This window comes from Pipistrellus hanaki, assembly GCF_964339955.1.
Source record: "Pipistrellus hanaki genome assembly, chromosome: 2".
NCBI lineage: Eukaryota > Metazoa > Chordata > Mammalia > Chiroptera > Vespertilionidae > Pipistrellus > Pipistrellus hanaki.
This window is the reverse complement of record NC_140504.1, coordinates 129,048,417-129,072,941: the sequence shown is the minus strand read 5'-3', so window position 1 is coordinate 129,072,941 and position 24,525 is coordinate 129,048,417. Positions and strand designations below refer to the sequence as shown.

The window sequence follows — 24,525 nt, the reverse complement described above, 5'->3', positions numbered from 1 at the left end:
TAGTTCTCCCCACCAAAAGGTCCCCCTTAACCCCTCAGTGGTCATTACTTCTTGGTTGTTAGTTATTGGTATGTGAATATATGGTTTATTTTGGAGTAATTGTGTAAAGACAGTACTGCTCTACTGAGGTAGACAAATAAAGTGTATGTCCAAGGCCCTGGGAACCCAAATTACATCATCCTGACCATATCAAAGTGAAAATTCCTCTCACTGGGAAATAACTCTTTCAAAATTACACAAGAAAATAAAAATAATTCAAGCTTTATACTTCATTAGGCAATCTCTGGGTACAATAAACTCAAGGGTGTGCAAATAGATGCCACAATGCTAAAAGGGTTAGTATTTTATCCACTGTAGATTGTACATTAACAAATTATATTGGCAAATCCTGAGCTGGATAATGTCATGGAATTAAAGTCAACACAAAGATTCTACAGTAAGGTACAACTTTCCATCTATGCTACTTGCAGGCAAAAATTTAGTGCTCATGAATTCAGAGTGTAGTTACTGAGTAAGGGAGATGGATCGGGTCTTGCAAGTTTAAGGTCTAGTTAACACAGACCAAAAGGCCACACTGGACCTCCAACAAAATGATTTGTGTAAACAGGTCTGAATAGACACACTGCTTCATTTCTGGTCATTCTTACATCCTGCTTTCCCACAGTCCTGTGTGGATCTGAAGACTTGGGGATCTCTTACTTAGCATTAGAACATATAGTGGGAGAACTCTGAATGTTGTCATTTTTTAACATATGTGAATATATGGTTTATTTTGGAGAGTAATTATGAAAAGATAATACTGCTCCACTGAGGTGGACAAATAAAGTCTATGTCCAAGGTCCTGGGAACCCAAATTACATCATCCTGACCATATCAAAGTGAAAATTCCTCTCACTGGGAAATAACTCTTAAAATCACACAAGAAAATAAAAGTAATTCAAGCTTTATACTCTTTTTATCCCAGTTATGTGCTTACAAGATCAAAGAAGAGGCAGTTAAGTGGCAGGTAATTAAAAAAAAAATTCTGAGGTATTTATTAAAAATTATAAAAACATAATCTAAAACTAGAATTGCACCTATTGCTTTGTTTTAGGTAGGTTTTTTTTTTGTTTGTTTGTTTTTTTAATATCCCTACAAATCCCATTATATATTTTCAGAAATCATCTTATCCACTTAAATAAAAACAGCAAATTTCTTAGTTAATTTTCTGACTGATTAATGCATCTGACTATAATAATTTAAGTCATATGATTGTCTGCTCTGGCCTACTGTCTTAAATTAGTGTATTAAGTAATTTAGACACTTTTCTTTGCAAAGGTTGCATGATTTAATAAACTCCCATAGGCCTCAACATGTGCCAGCTCTGCTAGGTTATCTTCAATCCAGCTGCTGTTATGATAACAGTTGCCAACTTTCAAACAAATGAAGGGAATAATGAATCAGCTTCAAGTTGGCTCATATGTAAACTTATATTGCTCCCAGTAATAACTCGGGCCAATTTCAACTATAAAGAAAATTAATTAAAAAGATTTCACCTCCACTGTTTGAGAAACATGGCACCAGGCAAGCTGCTGAATTAGCGTTTATAAGCCCGAAGCTTCAGGGAAACTCCTATAGTTTGGATTTTAGTCTTAAATGCTATAGGCTTTTTTAAAGACTGAATTTTTTGAGGTAACAGATTAGAAAATACCTGGTCCTTAATTGATAAGATGACTATTTAAGAAGCCTCACACTGCTGGGAAAAAATAAGGGCTTATCACACAAAAAAGGCTTCAAAGACTTCTGAGGAGGAAAGGACATGGGAATGAAAAGGGGCCCATTTATCCAGGAGCTGAAAACCAGGAGAGAGAGCACCCCTCGCAGGGCTGTAGGCCAGAGCCACTGCAGGGCACAGTGGTAAGCATAAAACAGGGTGACATGAGAGCGCTACACCCTTTTTCTAAGAATGACAATACGGCATTGAATTTCAATAAACTGGACAAAACAATTTTTGTGCTGGATCTGTTATCCAGACAAGTGGTTCTACAGAACAGCTGAAACTCTGGTGTTTCCAATAAGCACTAATCTGTTTGGCACAAAGCTATAGTATTTTTATAGAAAGAAATAAGCAGAATATCAGACCAGAGGTCTGTTTAAAATATGCAATTTATTTCTAAATGTCCATTCTAGTTGAAAATTATTCCCTGGGTGGGTTCACTTCCTTGAGAAGACAGGGAAACTTCTTTCCTAGCGAGCAAAGCTGGGTCATAGTGTCCTCACAGGAGTGAGGATATATTATAAGCAACAACAGGATAGACTAAAGTAAATACACAGTTTTATGCCTGATGAACTGTATAAAACTAGTCAAGGATTAGCATATTGGTAGTGATAATATGATTTATTTTTTCCCCAAAGGATACTAGTAATTATTCTCAGTCATCAGCTATCTATATCAGATATACTTTATTGGCTGCATGCTACAGTCTTTCAATATATCTTATAGATTATAAAATTACAACTAAGTGTGAAATTGTATACCATGATTGCTTCTGCCCTCACTGCATATACGTAATACAGAGTTGAAAAGAAGAGGAAAAAAAAAGCCCTCTTGGGGATGTTAAGTGGTTAGACCATATTCTACAATTCCAGTGATTCACACACTTGAAACTGAAACTGTGGATCAATGGATGTGGGATGGGTGTCTTCCTTAGGCATCTCCAATATCCTCCCCTGGGATTGCTAGAGCTGGAAACACTGGAGATGCCTAAGTGAAGTACTTGGTTCTAGGATCTTCCAGCCAGCTGGAATGGTTCAAAGAAAGCTCCATGGATGCCTCAGGGTAACTTGGAATCCAAAGAAAGGACTACAAATTTAGCCCATGAATAAAGAAACTATTTTCTAATACTTTGACGAGATCATCATTGACCTCTATATATATAGCTCCTGAATGTTATTTAAACTGTTCAAGATGCAGTAAATTTAACAGGTCCATCTTTGGAGCAACATAAAAGGCTAGAACTTGTTGTGAAATTGTTGCCCAGTGAAGTAGCCACAGTAGTTCCCCAAACAACTGAGTCAGCACTCACCCAAAGGGAGGTAAAAGAGGTGCTGATTCCTTAACCTCACTGAATCATATGAATACAACAAACCATTTGGAAAGTGTCCTAGTCTATGCTGCACACAGGAAGCATGTCTGCACTTGGCAAAACCTTGTGCAACAGGTATAAATTGTTGCATCATTTGCTACTGCTCTGGTAAACAAGAGACAAGAAATGTCACAGATGCAAGGGTTGTTTTTGTTTTGTTTTGTTTTGTTTTGTTTTGTTTTGTTTTCCAATTTTGAAAACATTCTATTCACTAATGCTGGCTTGCCCAAAAGGACTATTACATGAGACAAGTTTACCTACAATAAGCAAGAATAAATGTAACAAAGAGATACATGCCAACAACATACAGATCTGATATAAAAATCCTATTCTTGAGCCTTGACCTCAGTTCTTTCTGTTCAAGATCAGAAAGTATGAGAGGTGGTAGAGATCAGTCATTCTTCCATCTTCTACTTTGGAGGCTGTATATACTTAGAGATCATTATTCTGGAATCCTAGAATACATATACCTTCTATTCACTGGCTTAAATATTCAAACAATTAGCTATATTTGTCTGAATGTACACTGTCTTTATTTCAGGTAATTAGAATAATCAAGAAATGATTAGAGGCTAAACAAATTAGACAGACACATAAAGGAAAGGTGAGGAAGGAAGGAGAAAGAAAATAGAAGAAAAAGATTTTAAAAGATCTGTGTGTAGTCAGGATAAGTGACTAATAGATGGTGGAAAAAATAATTGCTTACAATTTATATAAACCATCATAACCATAAAATACATGGTACAAAGGTACATAATTATAAACAAGAAGATGGAAATAAAAGTTGTCTTAATTAAGAAAAACAACAGAAGAAAAATATATGGAAGAAAATTATGGAAAGTAGGAAGATCCATGCCACAAATATGCCAGATAAATGACATATCCCAGAGGGAGAATACTGCCTTCCATTTGAGAAAGTTCTATGACCTTGGCTGGCACTGCTGTTTCCTTGTATAATCACAGAAGGCATTCAATGTTGGTGATGATGAGAAGGAGTTTTGAAGAATATAATTATGGACTGCAAGTGTTTTTGTGGAAACAAAATGATCATTTATGCCTGAGATTGTGTAAAATGCTTTAATGTTGGTCAACGACAATTTGAACTTTAAAAGAATTGAATCCCCAAACCTCCTTATAAATTCACAATTCTTCAAGTAAAGCACAGGGATAGCATGTAAAAGCAAAGGCGTTCCAGATACTCTTCAAGAAATGCTACTTAGTAGAAAATTGGTGATTGTGTAGTGACATGATGTAGCCTACCTCCATGTCAAAACCAGCCTGCAAATTCAAAAAGCCACATGAAAGGAGATTTTAAGTAGAGCAAAGCTTAAAGCAGTTTTCCTCTAGTGGGTCAGGCATAAAAATGATCCTAATACACATTACCTTGGAAGCACTAGCGATCCTACACAAATTAATATTGTATGGTGTTCAGATGGAAGGTGGAGAGAAAGCAGAAACCACATCAAGGTGCCTAAGGAGGCAAAGGCTCTGAAAGCTTCACAAGTCTCACCTTTTCTCTGGTACCTTTAATTGTGGCTACAGTAAGTGCATTTTGCCACAGGCTTCTAAAAGAAAAAAAAGAAATGGCCATTTTCTTAAGTGCTAAGAGACTTACTTCTCTTTCAGAAAATCCACCACTCTCCTGAAGTCAGCCACGCAGTATTCTCTCTTCATTGCCATGAGCACGGCGTCCGAGGCGGACTGCACTGGTATGTGCAGGAAAGCATACACACGGGGGTGATTAAGGACTTTCGCCATTTCCTTTAAAAATATGGAAGGAGAAAACATTAATCACCTTACCATATCAGGGAATGGTTTCCTTCAGATCAGCACTCACAAGTGGAAGCAAATAAACACGGCTGAACACAGACGAGTTATGTAGATTCTCAAAAGTGAATGTCACCTGCAGTATGCTCTGATGACATTTGGGAATTTAATATTCCTTTTGGATGATTCCACTTCAGAGTTATTCCCTCACGTTCACCATTTCTCTTAGGTGATAAAACAGAGATAAACTCATGTAATGTCTAAAGAGTAAAAAGAATTTTGATATTTCAACATAAACACTTCTCCTTTGCCTCACAGCAGCTTTATATTCTGCCTATTACATTACTAGAAGCAGGAGAAACAGCAATACAGGGGTGGGCAAAAGTAGATGTACAGTTGTAAGTGAAACAAGTTTATTTTATTCCTGTATTATTATTAATTACTATTATTTTCCATATGAACAACTATAAACCTGCTTTTGCCTCCCCCTACCCCCAATATTAAGATAAACAGTTGGTGCCATATAATCCTGTGTTCTTGAATAAAGTTTCTAAATTCAGGACACATCAACACTTTATTTTTTTAAATAATGGAGAAAAATTAATCTATAACTCACCCATTTCTTTTCCAGCTAGTTAATGAACATATTTTGTGAGAACCAGACAATGACACTTGCCCTGGTCACTACTGACATCTACCTTTTAAAATGCCACCAAGTTTCAGAGAAGAGAAATAAGGAGAGGAGAGGATGAAGAATTTATCTTGCAAAGTTAAGGAGAACAAATTTGAGTGAAACAAATTAGAAAACCCAGAGATTGTTTTAAAATTCCTCCAAGGATACAAAGGGAGGAGGAAAAGGAGTAATGAAAAAAAGGCTGTAGTAATATAACCATCTACGCAAACCATGAGGAATATGGCTGATTTAGCCCAACTCCACTGTTCCAAGCAGTGTCCTCATCAGGGGGAGGATAGGAAAACAGGTGGAGGTGAAGGGGAAAAGGAGGAACGGAGGGAAGGAGAGGACAAAAGAGTGCAAAGAATCCAATAGAGATAAAAATGTCAAGAAAGGACCTTCTTTTTTTAATAACTTGCATGTGTCCAATGGTTTTCAGTTCCCAAAGTCCTGTACTTCTACATGTTATTTTATTTTATCCTTAGAACAATATTTTGAGAGATTTTATGGAGTCAAAGTGTCAGCTAATTCCATATGGTCATCTCCTAGTTATTCTGGGGTAAGTCATTCTTATATATCAACCATGACCTCTGTTTCTCCATTTATTTTTCCATTGACTATGAAAACTAGCATTTTTTACCAAAGTAGAAGAGCAATTAAATTTGTCACCTTCTTGGTAGAAGCTTAGTTGTTTTAAAAAATCTGTTTGGCTAAGTAATTCAAATAACCAGACAACATTACTCATGGATATATCTTTTATCTACCTTCACTGCCAGATTATACACTGAGTGGCCAGATTATTATGATCTCTGGACACATAATAATCTGGCCACTCAGTGTATATCCTATATAATAGGCTAATATGCAAATTGTCTCCTCAACCAGTTCAACCAGCAGGCAGGTTGGCCAACTGCCCATGTCCCCTCCCCCTGGCCAGGCTGGCTGAACCCCATCCATGTACAAATTCATGCACTGGGCCTCTAATATATACAGTATATATATATATATATATATATATATATATATATATATATATACACTTAGTGGCCAGATTACTATGTGTTCGGAGATCATAATAATCTGGCCACTCAGTGTATACTATGCCTCACTATATTTGGTTACTATTTGTTTAATATATTGGAACTGGAGTTGAAGAATTTCTTATTTAGCAGAAAAATAACTGATCAACATATTATCAGAAACTTCCCTTCACAGAACTATTAGAATCCTTGGCTGGGTATTTAGTCAGCAGGCCTTAGGATAACATGATCATGGTTTACCCCATAGTAACTATGTTGGCCTTCTGCTATGGTTCTCTGCCTTTCACACACTTCACATCTGAAAATCCACATTCCCAAACAGTAGGGGGGTGAGGGAGGGGAAGAGAAATGAAACAAAAATCTTGAGAAATAAAATTTCACTCTTAATATCTATGCCTTGGTTTTCTCATCTGTAAAATGGAAAACAGTGGTAATGTCTATCTCAGAGGGCTACTGGACTACTGTGAAAATAAAATAATCCAGTATGTGCCTATATGTAACACTCAATATGTAAATGATATAATATTGCTCTAGATAGTTTGGCTCAGTGGATGGAGCACCAGATGGGGACTGAAGGGTCCTGGGTTCGATTCTGGTCAAGGAACAAACCTCAGTTGCAGGCTCCACCCCAGCCTGGGCCCTGGTCAGGGTATGTGCAAGAAGCAACCAATTGATGTATTTCTCTCCCGATGTTTCTCTCTGTCTTTCCCTCTCTCTTCCACTCTCTCTAAAAGTCAATGAAAAAATATCCTTGGGTGAGGATTAAAACAAACAAACAAAAAAATGACCTAATCTTCTTATTCCTTGGAGAGTATGTAATATTCATGGGAACACATTTTCATACACATTAATGTAAACCCATCAATAAGTGTAACAGCTTTTCAATAAGCTACTTCCCTTAACTAGTATGTGAAGGAGAGGTCATTTGTATTGATCTACATAAAATAAATTTGAAGGTTGTCTCCATGCAAACATGACCCCAACCAGAAAGGGCAGTGCAGTTTCTCTGGAAGCACACAGGGTGGCCTAGGCTATAAACAGGGACTCACCGGAGGAAGCCTGCCCCCTTACCATATGACCGACCATTTGCAAACTAAACTGCTAATAGGAAACAAGGAGGGTAAATGTGGCGGGTTTCCCCTTTGGATCTCATAACTTCCCACTCATAACTTTATAATGGTAGGCCCCAGAACAGAAAATGAAAATAAACTTGCCCTTCATTAAAGCCTCCTAAAAGAGTCATGTCTGCACATAACGTACTCAAAAGAAACAAATTTTTGTTGTGTTTTTTTTTTTTCTTCTATCCTGATCTCATTCAGCACTGTTGGTTCAAGATAACCTTTGATCTCTTCACCTGTCCAAATTCTTCTGTTTGAAGGTTCAGCTTAGAGCTAAGGTTCTCTCATGCAAGGGATGCCTTCGCCTCTGTGATTCCCCTCATTTAAGAGGATGCCTTCTCCTCTGTGAGGCCTCTCATGCAGGGGGTGCCTTCTCCTCTGTGATTCCTCCTGTGTAACCTGCTCCTGTTACCAAGAGCTCCCTTGCTTCTGCTCTGCAGTATGATGACTGATTTCTAAGATAGAGCAGGGGCTATGCTTTCATCCTCTCTCTGGACCTCTACAATGGCTGGAACTGTGTTCAGTGCAACTCCAAACTTATAAAAATATATGACTTAGAACTGCAACAGTATACATAGAAAGAGGTATAAAATATAATTGCTATCAGATAGGAAGACAAATTTTCAATTAGTAATTGGCTAAAGCAGGTAAACAAGCATATATGCAAGCTGCTAAATAAGCATGTAATCAGCCTGCCTTGATTTTTGGAATAAGTTAAAAATTATATGTAAATATACAAGTCAATATATACATAAGTAAAACTCAAACACTTCATTGGCTCTATTTCTAAAAGGAGCTTCAGATTGGATTCACAGTGTACTATAGTATGAAAATGATGTATGGGGTCCAGGTTCACCAGAAAGAAAGGGGCACTTGGCTCAGGTGTGGCTAACAGAAGAATGGCAGCTCTGAGCAACCTGAGCTCTGACTGGGGGAGAGACTGAGTACACAGGTAAGTGTGCATGCAAACAGTACCTATTTTAATATAAGGACATTTATAATTTAAGGGTTGATGTATCAAGATGGCTTAGAATACAGATGGTGACCATGTTATATGTAAGGACCAGAGAATGGCTAACCAGATTACCAAAACAGTAGTGTTTCTACCTGGTGCTTTTACGTGGAGCTTTCCTATTACAAACTGGTAATGATCTCAAGGTTTGCCACATTTTTATAAACTTAAAAAGCAAAGAAAAAATAATGAATTGAATGAAAACAGGCTTAATTTTAAAAAGCAACCCTGTGTGTGGGAACATTTTTCTTTAAATGTTAAGTTTCATTTTTATTGCCCTGCAGTCATCAAATTAATCATCGTATTCTACCTAGTTTCGAATATAAACACTACTAGCTTAACAAAGTCCCTCAGTGTGTGAGAATTATAAGGCATATTAATACTTGCATTCAGATGTCTCTGCATTCCCACTGATAATCACCAGCCAGGAAGTCCTCTCAGCTGATAGCTTTGTTAGGAAGTATATGCATATTTAAAATGCTAAACTTTACACTTTCATGTTGTTTTCAAGAAACCTAAGGTATATGACTAAGAAAGACAATACTTCAAAAAAACAGAAACTACACCATTAACTTTAAGCATTTTAAAAATAGCTTGAGATAAAATTCGTATATCATAAAATTCACCCATAAAAAGTATGCAATTAAATTAAACTACATTTATAGGATGGTGCAACCCTCACCACAGTCTAATTTTAGAATATTTTCATTCCCCCAAAACAAACCCTGTACCCACTAGCAGTCTCTTATAGATGTCCCTCAGTCTACAATTCCTTTCCCCCAGCCCTAAACAACCAACCACTAGTTTACTTTCTAGCTCCATAAAGTGCTATTCTGGACATTTCATATAAATAGAATCATACAATATGTCTTTTGTAGTTGGCTTCTTTTACTTATAATGTTTTCAAGGGTCACCCATGTTAAACTATGTAATTTATTTAATTTTTTCAATGAAATAGAACAGGATTTTAGAATTTATTAAGTATGTCATTTCATGCAAAACTATTATCTTGATTAGAAAAATGGGGGTAGGGCTATAAATGAAAAGTCTTATGGTTCCCATTGTTTTTTTGTTTTGTTTTATTGTGGTAAAATATATGTAAAATAAAATTCACCATTTTGATTGTTTGGGGGTATATAATTCAGTGACATTAATTACATACAGAAGTTGTGCAATCATCACCACCATTCATATCCAGAACTTTTTCATCATCCCAACTGAAACTCTATCCATTAAACAATGATTCTCAATTTCTGCTTCCTCTTAGCGCTTTACTTTCTGTCTCTATGAATGTCACTATTCTAGGTTCCGCCTATAAATGAAGTCATACAATATTTATCCTTTTATGTCTGGCTTATTTCATTTAGCATGTTTTCAAAGTTCAACCCTGCTGTAGCGATATTATTATTTTAAATATCATTTTTCCAGGCAGGTGGTAGGCAGTTCTATTGTCAATGCCAGAGCACTTACACATCTATTAGCACTTATTTCCCCGCCCTGCAATTTCAATGTACATGCTCATATCCCAAGGGTATACTTGTTTGTCTGTCTCTCTCCGTTTTGTTGATCAATTCCTTGTCTTTAAAATACTTAAATTATATAGTTGAATGAATGAATGAATGACTGCAAGACCTAATCACTTAATCAACATAGAGGAATTTCTACAAAGACTTCTAGCTCAATGTCTAAGTAGCACAAAATGTTTGTGCTCCAGGACATCCTATTTCTAGTCACTTTCAACTCTCCCAGAACATACAAGTCAATATAAAGTAAGTCATATTTTAAACATTATTTCATTAATGACACTGTAACTACCACTGAGTGAACTGCCAACACCTACATTTACTTTCAGCAGTCTAAAAATGTATGATTATTAGTGGCATCAGGAAGTGAATTAAGAACATTCCAATCCTATGTTCCAAATGATAAGGTTAGATATAGTGAACGGATGCTAATTTAAATGTGATCTATAACTTTATTATAACAAAAAATTCACTTCCAAACTGCAAAGAGTTAACATTTTCAGTTATCTGCATTAAACTAAGTTGAGACAAATGTTCTATTAGCTTTCACAGAAATGCTAAAGAATTTTGATGTTCCTTTACCATCACCACTTCACCTCAGTGTCAGAGTCAATAAGCAGACACTATATTATGGAGATAAAAGTACACATTAATACTAACGTCAAAATCCTAAGAGTTGTAATTATACACACATTTTTTCAACGGATATTATTCACTTTAGTTTTAAATTATGATTCTGCTCTGCTAAAACCAAGAAATCAGGAGAGTTTCTGTATCCTCCTTATGGTCATAGTTACATGAATCTATACATGTAAAAACTCATGAAACTGAACACACATTAAAAAAGTCAATTTTACTGTTTTAATTTTAAAATGAAAACAGTAACATCGGTGGTGATTCAAACATTATATAATTCTAGAGACCAGGAGCATGAAATTCGTGCACAGGTCGGGGGTGTTCCTCAGCCAGGCCAGCACCCTCTGCAATCTGGGACATCCCGCCTGCACCCTCTACAATCTGTGGCATCCCTCTCACAATCCAGGACTGCTGGCTCCCAACCACTCGCCTGCCTCTTCCTGATTGCCCCTAACCATTTCTGCCTGCCAGCCTGATCACCCACTTAATTACTCTACTGCCAGCCTGATCAATGTCTAACTGCCCCCCTGCCAGCCCTATTGCCCCTAACTGCCCTCCCCTGCTGGCCTGGCCCCCCCAACTGCCCTCCCTTGCAGGCCCGTTCACCCCTAACTGCCCTCCCCTGCAGACCTGGTCTCCCCCAACTTCCCTCCTCTGCTGGCCCAGTCATCCCCAACTGCCCTCCCTGCAGGCCTGATTCCCCCAACTGCCCTCTCCTGCAGATCTATCCCCCCAACTGCCCTCCCCTGCAGTCCTTTTCTCTCCCAACTGTCCTCCCTTGCTGGCCTGGTCTCCTCCAATTGCCCTCCTCTGTCAGCCTTGTCACTCCAAACTAGTGTCCTCCCCCGCCAGCCATCTTGTGGTGGCCATCTTGTGTCCACATGGGGGCAGGATCTTTAACCACATGGGGGCAGTCATCTTGTGTCTTGGAGTGACGGTCAATTTGCATATTGCTTTTTATTAGATAGGATGAGCAAGTATATATATAAACATATAATTGCCTTTTTTCCTCATTAAAAAAAAAGACTGAGTCTACTAAAAACTAAAAGAACAAGTTAAAAAAAAAAACACACTTCTAATTACCTGATCAACTTAATGGGGAAATTACAACCTAGATAGACTGAGCTTTTGGCTCAGATAATTCTATTGGCTTCTCTTAGACATGATATAACTAATTAAGGAATCTAATGGAAAGGCAGATGTTAAAGATTTATTTTCAAATACTTAAAAATAAAATAGTTAACTCATTTATCTATTGTATCCAGAATGAGGTTAGTTTTCGATAACTTTTTTTTTCATGTGTTAAGCAGTACACAGTAGAAAATGTTCTGGTGCTGTAACTATCCTAGTTAGGGCTGCTTGGTATGTAAAATTATGCAGCTAAGCAAATATTTATTAAACATTAAACTATGTTTCTGGGGTTGGGAATACAAAGAAATCAACCTCTTCTGCATTTTATAAACATGCAAACAGTCTGTGGGGCAATTTGTATATATCTCACCTGACCCCTCACTTAATGATCTCGGATTATTTTTATTCTTTCTGTGGTAGCCTGTATCAGTGTTTGCCAATCATTAGGGTTTATCTTCTTGTGGGAGTATTAGAATCATTGCCGCTTTATACTCAGGAGCAGCTGTATGACATGCAACAGCCAATGAAATGTGGGCAGAAGTGACAGTCTCTATTTCTGAGCAGAGGTTTAAAGCCTGTAGTTCTCCTTGTCTCTTTTTCCTCCCTCTTCCACAGTCTAGGTTCTGAAGTGGAAACAACTTAAACAGAGCTTCAACCAATCCATGACCATATGTGGCATGAGAAGACAAACATTATTATTATCATAGCCACTGAGAATTTTAAGATCATTTGCTATCCAGCATAACCTAAAGCATTCTACAAATTCATTGTAGTTTTATGAAAGAAGAAACTAACAGAGGCATTGAAAACACTACATGCAACGAAGAAAAATAAGTGGAGTAACTGGATTAGAAAGTAAGAATATCAGATTGCAGTGTCCTTTTTCTTAACAATTTTCAGTAAATATTGGAATGTAAATGAATGTTGATTACAAAGAAGAATAGGGAGGAAGACATTTACTGTTATATGGACAATAGGAAATTTCACTCTAAATGGTATTAAGTTCTAAATGACAAAAAATTTCCAGGCAAACTACAAGAGGCTACACATAATATGCCCCAGTATGTGAGATACAAGGCTGTATATTTTGTAAAATAATCTAGTGACCTGTCATACCATTTCTGCCCTTTTTGCCTAATAATATCAATTATATATATATGAGAAAAACTAATCATAGTTAAGACAATCACTATCAAAAGAAAAATTCATTGTTCTCACTATCACCTTGAAATAATTAGATTAAAATTATAACTGATTCTATCTAGTGGGTTTAGAAAAAGTGAGATGAGTTTCAAAGACCAAAATATTAACCTAATAATATTTCCTGACAACACAGACAACACATCTTTCAATGCAAGCTCATTTTCTTGAAAAATAAAAGAAAACATTTCTTCTAAGCAGGTCCCAAATTTCTTAGGCACTTACTCTCAAGGGGCTCATAATGCTGCCATATTAACATAACAGGAGAAAAAAAATCTGAATATGAAAACAACAAACAAAGGAGAGACAGAGATAAAAATCATCAAAACATCTGAAAATCACTCCTGAAGAAGTTATTACTATTAGAGCAATGTTGTCCCTGGAGCTAAGATGAGAGTGGGAAAAACAGACATGAAAGAAATGTCTTTGTTCAAAAAGAACATAAAATGAGAATAAAATTAAAAGGGGGAAAAAAGGATGAGCTATTCTTTCCCCACTCTCAAATTCATTGTAAGGTAAGGGAATTCTTAAAAGCCCTTTAAGAATTTGGTCTTAAGCCGAAACCGGTTTGGCTCAATGGATAGAGTGTCGGCCTGCGGACTGAAAGGTCCCGGGTTCGATTCCAGGCAAGGGCATGTACCTTGGTTGTGGGCACATCCCCAGTAGGGGGTGTGCAGGAGGCAGCTGATCGATGAATCTCTCTCATCGATGTTTCTAACTCTCTATCCTTCTCTCCTCCTCTCTGTAAAAAAATCAATTATATTGTATATATATGAAAGAATTTGGTCTTAAAAGCAAGGGCCATAAGCAGTCATTTAATTAGAAAGATTATTTCAGGAACCACCAAAGCTCCCAGCCCTTTCCAAATCACTTTAGTGGTGCAATAGTAATAGTAATCCTATATAATAAAAACCTAATATGCTAAGTGTCTGGTCATTCACTCAATCCATCAAAGCATAATATGCTAATGATATGGTAAGTCTGCTCAACCACTTGCTATGATGTGCACTGACCACAGGGAGGAAGATGCTCTGACCGGTAGGTTAGCTTCCTCCTGGGGTCCAGTCGATTGGGACTGAGCGAGATGGGCCGGGCATGCCCTGGAGACCTCCCACGGTCCCTCTCCGGCTGGCCAATCTCCCACACCCCTCCCCAGCCCTGATCATGCACCAATGGGAACCCTTGGCCTGGCCTGTACCCTCCCACTATTGGGGAGCCCTAGGGGCACATCGGAGAGCCAGTTTCAGCCCTGCAGGACCCCACTTGTGCACAAATTCATGTATCAAGCCTCTAGTAATAATAAGAGCTTAGCATCCTTATGTGTTAACACTGCTGAGTTGCACTCATTATTTCATTTAATTTCTGAACAAAGCTAGGAAGTAGTTGTTATTGTTCTCAAAAGCTAGTTAATATTAATATTGAAAGAGAGCAAAAAGGAGACCAGGCATTATAAGCATGGTCACCTGGGCAGCTTCACCAGGAAGCTACAGCATCACACTCACCTGGGAACCACTGGCCCATTCCCTGCAGATCATTGTGGGAAGGTGTCCAACAAAAGGGACATGGGCACATATGCAGTGATGTCAGGGTGAGATAGGGAAGGTGCTTGTGTGTCAGGGTAGGGAAGGTACTTGTATGTCAGTCTGGTCCGGGGAACAATGAATTGGCTAGGGGGTGGACCCCATCAGAAGCTCTCAAAGGAAGTTCCGGATTGAAATCACCAAAGAGTTCTCTCTTGTTTGCGCTTATATTCTCTTGCTCTGTGACCTGCACAGACCTATTCTCTCCATAGTCATATGGCATTAAGTAGCCACATGGTATATGACTGTGCAGACCTCACACACAATGGACTGTAGCTGGGAACACAAGCTAAAGTTATCCAGATGCTGAACTGGACTTCAATATGGAGCAGAAACTCTGGGCAGTGGCCTTAATTCTGGCCCTGCTGCAGACAAGATTGGACTTCTTCCACAGTCAAACAGAGATGGGACCTTGGAGGGAAACATCCTTAATTTTACATCATTAATAAAACTTTCCACAAAAGCCCATCTTCCCATGGGGACCTCAATAAATTCCTTTCCTTCGGCACCCCAGGCATTCCACTTCCACTGATAACAGTTTTCCTCTAAGACTCAGAGAAGGCACAATGGTAGAACTGAAAGGTAAACATGGTCACCCTGACTCTGGAAAGGTACCAGAATATGCCATCCTAAAATATGGCTCCCTGGCTTATGAATTATTTTGAGCTAAAAAGCTCTAAAAACAGGGCTTGTTTTCCTTCTGTAATAATAATAATGATAACAACAACAACAACAATAATAATATTTAAAAATGGAATTTTCTGGGTAAAAATGAATATATGAAAATTCCAAGTTAGGAAGTTGGGGGGGGGGGGGGACTTTTTACAACTCTTACCAATGATGAAGTCAAGACTAAGTCTGCATGAAAAAACTAAATAAACATTCTTGTTTACCATGCTTTTCCTGGTCACCTTCCTATAACTTGTCTCCCTGTCCTATGCCTCAAATGCTTTTTCTTTTATTTTAGCATATAATGGTATATGAACCAAAGTTCAAAGCACCACTTTAGGTTACTAATATTTGGATGCAATCTCTGTGTGATGCACATGTCAAAAGTCTTCAGCTTTTCTCTTATGAATCTGTTTTGGCCAGTCTAACTTACAGAATCCCACCTGAAGAACCTAAGAAAGAAAGAAGAAAATTTGTTTTTCTTCCTGACACTGCTCCATCAACGTGTCAAACAATAGCATCCCTCCTATGGACTGATGTATGATCCTCCTGAAACATAAAGTCATTCCTGAGGACCTGCACAAACTAATTCACGTGAGATTTATAACCGATCATCCTGGGAGCAGGGTTGGAAAGAATACTTTCCCCAAAATAAGACATAAACAAGTAACAAGCAGAATTTAAATTTTGCTAGTTTGCAATATTCCCCTTATGTTGGATTTATTATAAATGTGTGGACTTTTCAAATGCCTCAAAATGCATTAATTGTAAGGGTCTTATTACTTTACTTGAGATTAGAAGATAAATTAATAGGATCTTTGAAGTCTTTTGCTACTAAAAATACGGATTTTGAATTCAAACTGATAAACGGGTATATAATTTTTACATAGCAACAAAGAGGGACATATTGACTTCTTATTCTACTTTCATTGTTTCCACTTGGTAAAGTTGGCTTCACATGCCAGTTCTTTAATTGGAACTGAAATTAAAACATTACTGCATGGTAGGCTAGCTTATCTAAGAACACCTTGTCAGAATATTTCTGAGATTCTAACTCCAAGGTTATAGGATTAGGTACTTAGCTAGCATGTAAAGAGAGATTAGGAAAAGCCTCCAGTTGATGAGCTAAATTTACATTTTAGGACTTGAGCTACTTTCAAAATGTCTTGTTATTTTTTAATCAAATGAAAGTTAAAATTATATGCAAAGTATGTGGCCTCTACAAATACAAAAATCTGATGCAATTTTTGTGTGCACAATTCAGTCTAATGATAATAGAATCAATCATTTATACATAAGTGTTTTCAAATCTTAAATTTTGCCATTTTATAAGATTGAAAGTTCTTTTTTTTAAAGATAGCAGAGCAGGCTTTGAATTTCATCTTTCTAATCATCAGATGTGTTATACATTATTAATGCCTGATGCTAACCTCACATCAGAACTGGATAAACATGGGTCTAAATAACAATGATTAAAGAAAATATGTACCATATTAGATGCTAAGAATTTCCTTCTGTCTTAGGTAAAAAAAAATATGACTTCAAAATCAAACACTGTCTTTTTAAATATTTCCAAATTAGCTACAGATTAAGAATAGTAAAAATAGGTAGGAAAAGAAAGAACTGTGTCAAAGCTGAGTTGAACAAAATGTGCAATATGCTGAAGTGAGCCAGGATAGAGGGTGAGGGTAATCATGAACAGCTCTCTATATAATGTGTGGCTTGTTCCTTTTGTTCCATCCTCATAGGGCACTAATTAAGCTCTCCAAAGAATTAACCAAATGGGCACAGTTTATAGAAAGTATCTAGAAAGAACTAGATACTATTCTGAAATGGTGTGGCTGAAGAAATGGTATCAATGAGTGGGAGATGAGGAAATGTACAGAAGCTGCCCTGAGTAAAATTAATACTCTGAAATGTCTTCAGCTGAGTGAAATGATGAAAGGAAAATCCTTTGAAGGTATAAGGATTACATATTAAAACTACTCGTTAAAGTGTAAAACAGCCCTAGTTGGTTTCTCTCAGTGGATAAGGGGAAAAGGATTCATGCACTGGTGGGGTCCCTTGTCCTGGCCTGTGTTGATCAGGCTGAAACCAACCGGGTGCACGGATTCATGCAGTGGTGGGGGTCCCTCAGCTTGGCCTATGGGGATCAGGCCAAAACTGGCCATCCAACATCCCCCAAGGGGTCCTGGATTGCGAGAGGGCACAAGTCAGGCTGAGGGACCCCATCAGGGCATGAATCCATGCAGCAGGCCTCTAAGCTTAAAAATATATACAAATACAAAATTATTATGTTATACACCTAAAACTAATATAATGCTATATCAATTAAAAAATATAAACTCAGTATTTCCTTGTCAGAGTATTATAACCATTTTCTAAATAGTTACAGAGTTTTAAAATCTCTAAATTTCTCACCATTTAGTAGCTATGTGTTTTTGATATTAGTTGACACTCAGAAGTCTCTGATATTTTGCCATAACTATCTCCTGAATGTAACTTTGAACTGCCTAGGTCACATGCTTCTTTCCTACAAACCATAAGGCAGATTTGGGTCTCTGAATGGGAGTAGAGTATTCCTGGAAAGAAATAAACTAGCAGGCAAAGGTCATTTAAAAATGAATCAATTTCCAGATCTTCAATTTCCATTTGTACTCTTTCCTAAAATTGATGCATCTGTGGTAAAAGGCTTCATGCTGAGTCTTCTTTCACATCTCCCTCTCACGTACATTGAACATCTTTAAGTTCACCAATTAGTGAAGCTGCCCTTTATGAAGCAATTTTATGTTCCCATGCCTGCCACCCTCACCTTCCATTTCATTAAAGATTGCATGTAAAATAAATTTTTATATGTATGCTTAATAAACATTTTTACTGTTTTGATAAGATCTACACATATAAAAACCTGTGACCATTCAACCATTCACTATGATACGCACTGACCACAAGGGGGTAGATGCTCAATGCAGGAGCTGACCCTGGTGGTCAGTGCACTCCCACAGTGGGAATCCTGCTCAACTGACTGATGGATGCCAGATGCTGGGGTCATGGCTGGCGAGCACCATTATGGCGGCACAAACCTCTCCCGTGGATACTCCCCCTGTACCCCTCTCCCCAATCTGGACCAGGACCAGGACCAGGATTGGGACCAGCATTAGGACTAACTGGGTGCAAGCCCGCAGCCACTTCTCGGTCATGAGTGCACTGGCATCACCTTAGGATGGGCACGAGGAGACCACAGTAGAGCAGCAGCAAGCCTACTGAGCAGTGGCAGGTGCAATGGGCCGGCGTGAGCAGGAGCAGTGCAGCCTCTGGCCCAGGTTCAAGTTCCTCCCCAACTGCCTGCTGCTTCATACACTACTATAGCCTCAGGGGATGTTGGACTGCTGGTTTGGGCCAGATCCCCGCAGGGAACCAAGAGAACCAACTGGTGCACAAAGGGCCTCTAGTAAGTAACAATTCAATAAAAAGTGCTTTTAAAAATAGAGACCAGCCTCAGGGGATGTTGGAGGGCCGATCTCTCAGGACAGGCAGAGTGACACACTGGTGCACAAATTCGTGCACCTGGCCTTGGGTATATTATATTTCATCACTCAGTAATAAAACTAGTAACTAACATCTATTTCCTGTTTATATTTTCACAAAGCATTTTGCATTACCAGATAAAATTATATATTCTGCAGTAAGAAGAAACACAATATAAGGCCTCCTGTAGTCCCATCTGGATGTAATAAAGGAATCAGATTTTGAAATGGCAAGGCTGTGAAAGGAAACTTCTACCTTTAATCATAACAGAAACAACTGATTGCCCTTTTTCCTACACTGTGGCACCTACTAATAACTGTAAGAAAAATACCAGCCACATGTGAAACTCTGAATCAGTGCAGGATCTAAAGAGCCACAAACTGGATGAATTTGTTTCAAGCTGACTACAAAATCCAGTCCAAAGTTGAACCTTTGCAATATTATATGTGGAATGTCCTTTAGGATTTTGATTACGTAGTGACAGAGTAACCACATCTGTGATACATTACAAAACCAAAGTAGTTGCCAGTGAAGTTTTAGTATTTTATTTTTTAAGAATGTAACATTTTTGGTTTAGTAAATCCTATACTGTATCAGTAGTATAAAATTTAGACTCACCTCATGTCTTTGAACCTATAACTACTTATTATTCTTTGGAAGAAATTAATTTATTAGGTTATTTATTTATTAATTAGATAGGTAAGGAAATAAGACATATTAACTAACTTTAGATGCTTTCTTAAAAAAAAATACAGAAGAAAAACTTGGAAAGAACCTAAGAGAAATACAGATTAAACTCCCCTCCGACCACTGCTTGGTTCAAACAAAGACAAAGATGTAGAAGGGCCACATGACTCACCCCAGGTCACAGTTATATAGCACTAGAATTAGGGTTAGAACCCAGGTCCTCAGATTTAATGATGCCCTCTTAAGCATAACACATAAGAATTTATAATAAAATATTTTCCTTATAGACTTACCTAAATTATACCATAATGCCTTATAACAGAATATGTAGTTCAGTTTTTCTATCTACCATCATATAAACATCTAACATAAATAAAACCTCTATATTCTGAACTCTTTCATTCTCCTGAATAGCCATTACATCAATACCCATTGGGAAAACTGACTCACTATCAACCCTAAACACTTCCCTTTCTCGAGAGAATATTATAACTGGGTCATCTGTTGAAGGTTCTTTACTACTTCACATTCAAAAGTCTACTTAAGAGAATAGTGGCAACTCTCACATAAGACTGACATTTTATTAAAGCCAGATCCTTCAGTCCACAGACCGATGCTCTATCCACTGGGCCAAACAGGTTTCAGCAAAAAAATATACATATTTTTTAAAAATGGCTCTGACAACCAGAAATGCCTAGAGCTGGAGGTATGAGCCCTTGACTGAAATCAAACCTGTGGCCTTTTATTCCACGGGCCAATGCTCTATTCACTGAGACAAATGGCTCAGGCAAGGGACATTATTGTATAGTCTCTGTTGTGTTGCTGCTGATTTGTGTGGGACACTGGACAAATTTTCACATTTCTCTATGTTTTCATGTTTTCAGATATGAATACGGGCAGCATAATAGCAGTTACCCTGAACAAAGAATAATGTATCAAGAATGCTTTATCCTATATAATAAAGAGGAGATATGCAAATAGACCATCACTCCAACATACAAGATGGCCACCCCCATGTGATCAAGATGGCTGCCCCCATATGGACACAAGATGCCCTGAAGGGGAGGGCAGTTATGGGCAATCAGGCCAGCAGAGGAGGACAGTTGGGGGGTGGGGGGGACTAGGCCTGCAGGGGAGGGCAGTTGGGGGCAACCAGGCCGTCAGGGGAACAGTTAAGGGGTGATCAGGCTGGCAGGCAGAAGCAATTAGGTGTAATCAGGAAGGCAGGCAAGCGGTTGGGAGCCAGCAGTCCTGTATTGTGAAAGGGTCATTCCTCCAGGGGTCCCAGATTGGAGAGGGTGCAAGCTAAGATAAGGGACACTCCCTCCCCACTGCATGAATTTCAGGCTTGATCCTCAGCTCGTCAGGGCTCCTGTGGGAGGTAACCAATCAATGTGTCTCTCTCACATTGATGTTATTCTCTCTCTGTATCTCCCCATTTCTTCCACTCTAAAAATCAATGGAAAAATATCCTTGGGTGAGGATTAACAACAACTAAATAGGCCCTGGCTATGCCAGTGTGGCTCAGTGGTTGAGTGTCAACCCATGAGCCAGGAGGTCACCTTTCTATTCCTAGTCAGGGCACATGCCATTGTTGCCGGGTCAATCCCTGTAGGGAATGGGCAGGAGACAGCCAGCCAATGATTCTCTCTCTCCCTCTCCCCTCCTCTCTTAAATTAACAAAAAAAATATTTTTTAAAATATATTTTATTGATTTTTTTATAGAGAGGAAGGGAGAGGGAGAGGGATAGAGAGCTAGAAACATTGATGAGAAAGAAACATCGACTAGCTGCCTCCTGCACACCCCCTACCGGGGATGTGCCTGCAACCAATGTACATACCCTTGACCGGAATCGAACCTGGGACCCTTCAGTCTGCAGACTGATGCTCTATCCACTGAGCCAAACCAGTTTGTGCAAATAATAATAATAATAATAATTATTATTAATAATATATTAATAATAATTATTATTAGTAATAATTAATAATTATTATATTTATATATATAATAATTATTATTATATATATAATGGCTCTGACAACTAGAAATGCCCAGTTCAGTTTTCATGACTCTTTTTAAAATTCTAAAATCAAGAATGCTTTCTTAAAACAAAAAGAGGCCCATAAGATATACCACAATGGGATCCATGTATTAACTCACTGATAAAATGTACATGAAAGTGAGGAAATAAATGGAAGTGAAAGTAGGCTAGGTTCATGGTAAGAGTAAGAGGAACAGAAGCAAGTTACTGTTTATCCGGCTTTATTTTGTAAACTTCTTTCCATATACAGTAAGGACTCTGAGAAGGAGAGACGCTAGAAACTGACTGGCTTCCACTGATAAAACTGAGAGTACACAAAGAAAGAGTAGCTGGTACCTAGGAGACTTACACAGGCAAAGAGAGTACACCAAGCCCAGAATGATAGAGGGTGATGCTACAGGGATGTGTTTGAGGCCTCCTGGAGTCAGCCACCAACATGATCTCCAATTGCTTTCCAGAGCCATGGGTGGGAAACAAGAAGAGTCTATATGCAGAACAATCATTCCTTGAACAATGGAGAGATCTTTGTGAAATGGTTTTCTGTAAATTTTACTTTTATACTGCCTATTTACAATATGAAAAGCATTTGCAAGTGGGAAGGGCCATGATTTCCAAAAGAAATGTGTCTCTCTCAAGTGCTGGGTAGAAGATGCAAGTCAAGCAAACGATTCCATGTGCTCCCAATAAAAATAGAAAGCCTTTCTGATCCAGGACTCTCTGACACTGGGTTATATAATGTGATACAACTGTCAATGTAAGAGTTCACACCAAATACCAGCTCATGAAATGGCACAATTTTTTGAAATGTGTTTTTTTTTCTTCTAAGTTCTAAGTCACATCAAGTAAAATGAGTTTGGAAAGATTTTAAAAGGCTCAGAATCAGAGTTCAAATGGAAAATTTAAAATCTATCTCTTTCAGCTCAATCCCTTCAAAATGATGTTCCCTTTTCAGAAAATCTCAGAAGTGGAGGGAATGATCATGAGTCAAGAAACTTGCCATATTAATGACAAAACTGATTCAGACACGGGTCTTTTATTTTTGTGAGCATTTCATGACTCACAGTTAGAAGGATAACAAATAAAAACACCATAAAGATATTTTTAACAAAAATGCTGGTAATAAAACTGAAGCACTTTAAAATCTGTATTTCTTTCATGATAATAAAACAAATTTACTGCAGAATTTGAATGACTCTTTAATTCCAGGAATTAAATATTCTTGCAATAACAATATTTTTAAGTAGTTTAATGCAAATTTTAGAGTTTATAACTATTAATTGCAAGTTTGGTATCTTTTTAATTTAGTAAAGCAGTATCAACAGCAAACACCTACTTCTTAATTAACAAATGCCTAATCTATTGATGTACAAAGACTGTACTGATGATACAGCATGGTAATAATAGGGATATCATCTAATAAGAAAACAAGCATTTTTATGATTTGAGACCAATAGCAGCTTTACTAACATAAAAAGATAGTAATCAGAGAAGTTGAATTATCTATCTGAATAAAAATGACAAAATAATATTTAATACGGTTCTGAATTTTCAAAATCAGTTAAAAAACACAGAGAGGCAACTATTATCTTCTATGTGGTGCCCAGAGCTTTGAGTATCTAATGAGGCATACATTTTAGTCCATAAATACCTGTGCTTTCTGTGAGGGTGATGTTTGCTACAGGTCACTGAGAGACTCAATTAATAGTGATCTTTTGCTGTCCATCTCTGCTAATGACATGAGCTCTTCCTCAAAAGCTTTATGAGGGCAGATGGCCATAAGTGACTGATAGTACCTTTGACATGGAACACAAAAATTCAGCAAGAAAACTGACATAACCCCACACTAATGGCCTGACATATAGAGGCAGCTCATTTCAAGGCATAGATAATCTTTGCTGTCCTGGCTGGTGTGACTCGGTTGGTTGGGCATCACCCCAGATACCAAAAGGTTGCTGGTTTGATTTCTGGTCAGGACACGTCTATATAGTCTCTCTCTCTCTCTCTCTCTCTCTCTCTCTCTCTCTCTCTCTCTCTCTCTCTCTCTCTCTCTCTCTCTCTCTCGTCTCCCCTCCCCTCTCTCCTCCCCTCCCTCCCACTCTTTCTAAAAAATCCAATTTTAAAAAATATTTACTAGCTTCAGCAGCAATGGCAGAATAAAGATCTCAGAAAATCTTCTCCTCCGTAAGAGCAATGAGGTCAGTGACAAAAATGGTTAGAATCAATTTTTTTCAGAACTCTGAATATTAACTAAAGGCTTATAGCAATCTGGGGAGCATTTTTTTAAATGGAGGAATCTAAGGACAGTGGGCTCTGTATCATTTTAAACCTGCCCTTTTCTCACCTTCACTCCCCAGTTCTCTGGTAGCCTTGAAAACCAACAGCTTCCAATTATGGTGAAAATCATCAACCTGACAGCCACTGGAGGGGGCAGAAGAGGGTTGGAGCTCCCTCTAGGACCCTTTCTCAGAAAACTGGCATTATTTGACCCGGTTCCATGCAAGACTTCACACATGGGGCTTGCTTGTTTAACTTGACCTGGCACCCAATGAGAGCAGCCTTTTCCCCAGGAGTAATTGTCAAAAATAATCAGCTGTAATTGTTTAACATCATGGCTGCCTCAGGCTATGAATAACAGGGCAAATAATAACAAAACAAAAAGCTTACAGAGAAAAGCTAAGGAATGTGATGTCCAGAGGGGGCTTTGAAAAACACAGCCATATTCCTGGAAATCTAGAAGGCCTTGTGTATACTTAGGGCTGTGTGTATGTGCAGGTTGTACACATGCTATGTAAAG

At 38.0% G+C, this 24,525-nt stretch overlaps 1 protein-coding gene across 2 annotated transcripts in view; it reads right to left on the bottom strand.

The window, feature by feature from the left end:
- The window catches only part of CDKAL1 (CDKAL1 threonylcarbamoyladenosine tRNA methylthiotransferase), a gene marked incomplete at its 5' end in the record, with an annotated part of 619,533 nt that overhangs the window by 203,537 nt on the left and 391,471 nt on the right, over window positions 1-24,525 (bottom strand). For both annotated transcript variants that reach the window (XM_084872776.1, XM_084872775.1), the window contains one exon: window positions 4,741-4,886. In XM_084872776.1, the coding sequence (XP_084728902.1) occupies window positions 4,741-4,886 (146 nt within the window). The remainder of the gene's footprint in view (window positions 1-4,740; window positions 4,887-24,525) is intronic.